At 58.2% G+C, this 5,254-nt stretch overlaps 2 protein-coding genes across 6 annotated transcripts in view; both read left to right on the top strand.

Moving 5' to 3' along the window:
• The window catches only part of LOC122551953 (anion exchange protein 3-like), a 257,659-nt gene that overhangs the window by 61,030 nt on the left and 191,375 nt on the right, over positions 1-5,254 (top strand). The gene's annotated exons all lie outside the window — the stretch shown is intronic.
• Positions 508-5,155, top strand: wdr13 (WD repeat domain 13). 5 transcript variants are annotated; one of them, XM_043694315.1, is made up of 5 exons: positions 537-614; positions 1,722-1,733; positions 2,588-2,688; positions 3,854-4,091; positions 4,712-5,155. In XM_043694315.1, exons 3-5 carry the CDS (start codon positions 2,648-2,650, stop codon positions 4,823-4,825), a joined length of 393 nt encoding a protein of 130 aa, XP_043550250.1. In that variant the 5' UTR covers positions 537-614; positions 1,722-1,733; positions 2,588-2,647; the 3' UTR covers positions 4,826-5,155. The 5 variants fall into 5 exon arrangements, with proteins under 5 accessions (XP_043550248.1, XP_043550250.1, XP_043550251.1 ...); XM_043694313.1 differs by lacking the exon at positions 1,722-1,733 and having other exon boundaries at positions 508-614; XM_043694316.1 differs by lacking the exons at positions 537-614; positions 4,712-5,155 and adding an exon at positions 4,590-4,698 and having other exon boundaries at positions 1,431-1,733.

Genomic DNA, 5,254 nt, shown 5'->3' with positions numbered 1-5,254 from the left:
GACGGTAACCCCCAGGATGTTGATAGTGGGGGGAGGGGGATTCAGTGATGGTGACACCATTGAATGTCAAGGGGGCGATGGTTAGACTCTCTCTTGCTGGAGCCTTTGAGGTGATATTGAAACGTAATCCGGTTCACCGTGAAACGAGCTGGTGGGGTCGCTGGCGGGAGACAGTGTGGAAGGGGGGAAAAGAGGCCATTCAGCCCGTTGTGTGTGTGCCAGACCCTCCCCAATTGGAGGCTAAAATGCCTCCATTGGAACCTCTCCCCACCTCAAGCAAACAAGATCTAATTTCATGAAATACCACCCCACACAAGCCCAACCTTTGACTCTGGTAGGGACAATGGTCATGCCAGGCTTCAGGGAGGACGGTAACCAAGGCCGCGCTCCCCCTTAGCAACCAGCAAGGGAGAGAGATGACGTGTTCCTTCCCCGCCCAGGTCCACTTCCGGTAAGGTCACCGGAGGCAGGCGTGGGAAGGTCCCGCCAACTTCCGGTGAGGGCAGGGTGGGCCACGTGATTCCACGGGCAAGTGCTTCTGCGCAGCCGTGGGCCGCGACCAAAGGCGGCAGCGGGCGAAGCTTCTGGAGTGTGGGGGTGGGGCGCTCTCTGAGGTACTCGGTTTTCTTTAATTCTTATTCGTTCGCTGTCGCATAAGACAAGGTGACGGGCGGCGGCCGATCCCCTTTAATGCCATCCCCCTCTCCGTCTGGATTGAGGGTCTCCTAACGGTCTGGCGGGCGGCCCTCAATTCCGCCCGTTATCCGATCTTCCAGCCAATCGTATGCCTTCCAGGTTGATTGGCAGTTGTGCCAGCCCATGAGCGGCCACTGTAGCGGCTTGTATCTGACTGACGGGCGGCTTCGCCAATTGGAAGGTGCGGCTGCAAGTCGGGCCAACCGCTTTCAGCCAATCAGTGTACGGCCGCCTTCTTTGACTCACGGACGGTTTGACCAATCGGCCGAGAGGGTATGACTACGTTGCGTGCAACGGCATGCCAATCAATGTCTCCTATCCAATGGGGTGTCCGGGATGGTGCCGTGCTGGCTCGCGCCTACCACTAACCAATCATCCCGCTCCTCCTCCTTTGACAGACGGGAAGCTCGGCTAATGAGTCTCTTTGTCCTGTTGTCACGCCCTCATTGCCGACCAATCAACCGCTCTGGGGTTGACAGACGGGAAGCCCACCCAATGGGTAGGCACGCCCTCCACCAGCTCCTAGCTTGACAGACGGGAATCTCGGCTAGTGGGCGTAGCCGGATAGCCGCAACGCCCTCAAAGCGAACCAATCAACCGGCTCCCCCGCTGACGGACGGGAAACGCGGCCAATGGACGGCGGAACCGGGAGGGTGGCGGCGAATATGCACCAATCGCCGTGTCTGCTCTCTTTGATATACAGAGGAATAGACCAATGCGGGGTGGGAAACCGGTGCAGGCTAGCCAATGGGAGCGCTGCCAAACGCGGAAGTGCTCTCCTTCCTTTGGCCACCCGGAAATGGATGAGCATTTCTGATGTTTTTATTTTGTTATTTCCCACCCTGTTACCTGATTTAATTACATATAACAAATTTTTTTTTTCCAAATTTCACTGCAGCACAATCATCATTTAAACTTTGCCTGAAAAGTGTTCAGGTCAAGCACCAATTAACTAAATTTGAAAACAATTTTGCCACAAAACGTCTTGAAGAAACTGTTTGCTCTCTCTCTCTCTCTCTCTTCAGAGACTACAGGGGGTGAGTGGAATGCGAGGGTCACCGCGCCTGGAGCGAGGGGGAAGGGGTCGAGAAGGTGGGGAGCTGACTCTCTCCATCTCCCCTGGTGGTCTCCAGAAACTTGACATGCCACCCCACTCCTGTCCCACCCTGGGTGGGCTCAAATGATTGATTCTACCCAAGCCCCAGGGATGAGGGAGTGAGCTGGGGTGGGGTGGGGTGGGTCCTCACCACCGTTCCATGAGATAGTGGCTCATCTGATCGTCCAAAACTCTCATTGCCCTAACAACCCACCACCCCCATTCCACGATTTCCTGATTGAAAAACTCTCTCTCTCTCTCTCTCTCTCTCAGCCTGGAATATAACCCCTCGATTCCCCCTTCCTGATTAAACCCCTCGGCCTGGAATATAACCCCTCGATTCCCCCTTCCTGATTAAACCCCTCGGCCTGGAATATAACCCCTCGATTCCCCCTTCCTGATTAAACCCCTTGGTCTCGAGCGACCCAGCCTGAACAGCGCTCTGAGGTAAAGAATCCCACAGATTCCTTTCCCTTGGAGAATGCAGAGATTCCTCCCCATTCCCAATGGGGGAACTGTCACTCCCACAGCCTCTCCACACCTCCTCCCATCAGGTCCCCCTTATCTCTTTCAGTGTGGTCGCCTCTTGTTATAAACTCCGTGTATACAGGCCCAAGTGAGGGGGTTCAGGAAGGCAGCTCACTTTTGCCAGCCTGAGCTGTGGTGCAGATACAAGCCCACCCAGTCCCGGTCCCACTAGTCCTCCCCCTTACCTCCCGCCACAGCTGTTTCCCCAGGGCTTATACCTGCGTGTCGTGCCTCCGCTGCTCACCCTCTGCTTGGTGCTTCCCACAGATGGTGGAGACCAGGTGCCCGGAGTCTGGATCACGGTGAACAGCTGCTGGTGCCCAGGGAATGGCCACAATCTGGCAGCAGGTGTTAGCTGTTGATGCCAGGTCAGTTCGAGAGAGGGTGGGAGACTGTGGGTGTTGGGGGATGGGTTGGCGTTGGGGGTTGGGGTGTTGCGTGGGGAGGGGTGTTTGAGGTTGGGGGAGGGGAGGGCCACTGTAGAGGGCACGGTGCCCCGTGTCCCCGCCCCAGTGTACCCTGGGGTCTGTGCCGTATAAGCCCCAGACCCACCCTGCCCCCGCGCTCACGGCCACCCCTCGGAGGGCGGTGGGGATTGGGGAGGGGGAAGCGCGGAGGGTTCAGCCACCCAGCCCGAGCCTCAGACCCCCCCCCCGCCGCTCCACGGGATCCCCCTCTCGTTCCGCTAACCCATGGGGCATGCCCCCCTGGGATGGGCAAAGGGGGGGGGGCATGTGAAAACCTGACCGTACAGCACCCAACACCAGGCACCTCCATCCGGAGACATGAAGGCGGAACATGGGAGTAACACTCGCAAAGCCCTGAGGGGTCCTGTTACCCCTACCCTCTACCCATGGCCTGCCTCATCCCCTTGTGTTCACACTCCACCTCCCCCGTTCACTCCCATCTGTCTGTGGCCATTCTGCCTCCTGCATGCTCACTCTCTCTCTCTCTCTCATTGTCCTTCTTCTTCATTCACTCCCTCACTCTTTCTCACACTGCCTCATTCTCCTACCCCACCCCACTCTCGTTCCCTCCCTCTCTCACCAACTGAGTCGCCCCTCTCCCTCTCTCTCATTCTCCCATGTCTGTCTCTCTCTCTCTCACTCCCAAATCTCCTTTTGTGTACCCTCAACTCCTCAACTATGTCCACTCCCATCTCTCTACCCCCCTTCCTCTCACTATGCCCTCCACCACCCTCCTCTCTCACCCTGACTCCCCTATCTCCTCCCTCTTCCTCTCCGTGCTGCTGTCCCCTTGCAGGTATAACACCTCCCGGACCCTCCCTCCCTCCCTCAGTAACTCTCTCTGTGTTCCCCTCCCCTTGTAGGTATAACACCTACCGGACCCTCCCTCCCTCAGTAACTCTCTCTGTGTTCCCCTCCCCTTGCAGGTATAACGCCTACCGGACCCTCCCTCCCTCAGTAACTCTCTCTGTGTTCCCCTCCCTCCCTCAGTAACTCTCTCTGTGTTCCCCTCCCCTTGCACCCTCCCTCCCTCAGTAACTCTCTCTGTGTTCCCCTCCCCTTGCAGGTATAACGCCTACCGCACCTCCAGCTTCCCCCAGTTCCGTACCCAGTACATCCGGCGTCGTAGCCAGTTGCTGCGGGAGAATGCGAAGGGTGGCTTTGACCCCCTGCTGCGGCGCCAGTACCTGAAGCTGCGTAGCCAGCTGCTGGCGCAGCGGTACGGCCCACTGTCCGAACAGAGCAGCTTCCGGGCCTACAGCAACAGCATTCGGAGCAGCCGTACCACCCTGGACCGCATGGAGGTAACGGACCCCTGGGAGGGGGAGGAGTGGGCTGGGGGAGGTTACTGTCTCCGGGGAATGCCCCACTCTCAGTGCAATGCCAGCACCCCTCCCCCAGTCTCTCTGCCCCCTACCCGCCCGCGGCTCTGGGGGTTGGCACCTGGCATCACTTTCTCAACGGGGTCACATCGCAACAGCTGAGGGTCCAGGCAGTTCCTGAGGGACTGTGTCTGTCTGTCCTCGTGTGTCACCTTTCTCTGTCTCAGTGTGTGTGTGTATGTCCCCTGGGTGCCTGTCTCTGTCTGTGTGAGCCACCTGTGTGTGCCTGTGTAAGTCACCTGTGTGTGTCTGTCTGTGTGAGTCACCTGTGTCTGCCTGTGTTGATCGGCCTGCCTGTACGTGTGTGTGTGTGTGTGTGTGTCAGTGACTGACGACTGCCTCTCCCCTCTCGCCCTGCTGTAGCCTTGGGAAGTCAGCCTGAGTGCACGCACACTCTCTCTCTCTCTCTGTCCGACACAGCTCCCACCCTGTCTCCCGAGGTAAACCCATCTCCCGCGGAGGGAAAGCTGATGGAGTAACGCTGTCGAGGGCCTGTCACTGACCCACGCCCTGTTCCTTTTCCCCTTGGTCTGCCTGCCCAGGACTTTGAGGAGGATTTGCGAGCTCAGGGAGGGAGGGGACACCGACGCTCGGTCAGCCGCGGTTCGTATCAGCTGCAGGCCCAGATGAATCGCGCCAGTCACGAGGATAAGTGAGTAGAGCATGCACTCACCAAGGACAACAAAACAACATCCGACCTCCCGGGGCGATGCACATCCCTGTAGAACAGCCGGTCGTAGGGAGTCATACAGCACAGAAGCAGACCCTTTGGCCCAACCAGTCCATGCTGACCCGAATCCCAAACTAAAGCAGTCCCACAGCTGCCCTGTTCCTGGCCCCGTGCCCCTCTGACCCTTTCCCATCCACGGACTCATCCGAGAGTCTTCTGAACGTGGTAACCGTACCTGCATCCAGCACTCCCTCAGGGAGGGCCTTCCACATTCTGTTCAAAGAACAACATCCCTCGTGGCTTTTATTAAACCCCTCTCACCTTCACAAAGTGCCCCCCCCCCCCCCCCCCAGTAATGACCCGCCCCACCCTGGGCTGCCTTATTTCCCAAGAGGAGGTCAAGTTTTGCACCTTC

This window comes from Chiloscyllium plagiosum, chromosome 7, assembly GCF_004010195.1.
Source record: "Chiloscyllium plagiosum isolate BGI_BamShark_2017 chromosome 7, ASM401019v2, whole genome shotgun sequence".
In the NCBI taxonomy this organism is placed as follows: Eukaryota; Metazoa; Chordata; class Chondrichthyes; order Orectolobiformes; family Hemiscylliidae; genus Chiloscyllium; species Chiloscyllium plagiosum.
This window is presented reverse-complemented; position numbering and strand designations above follow the sequence as displayed.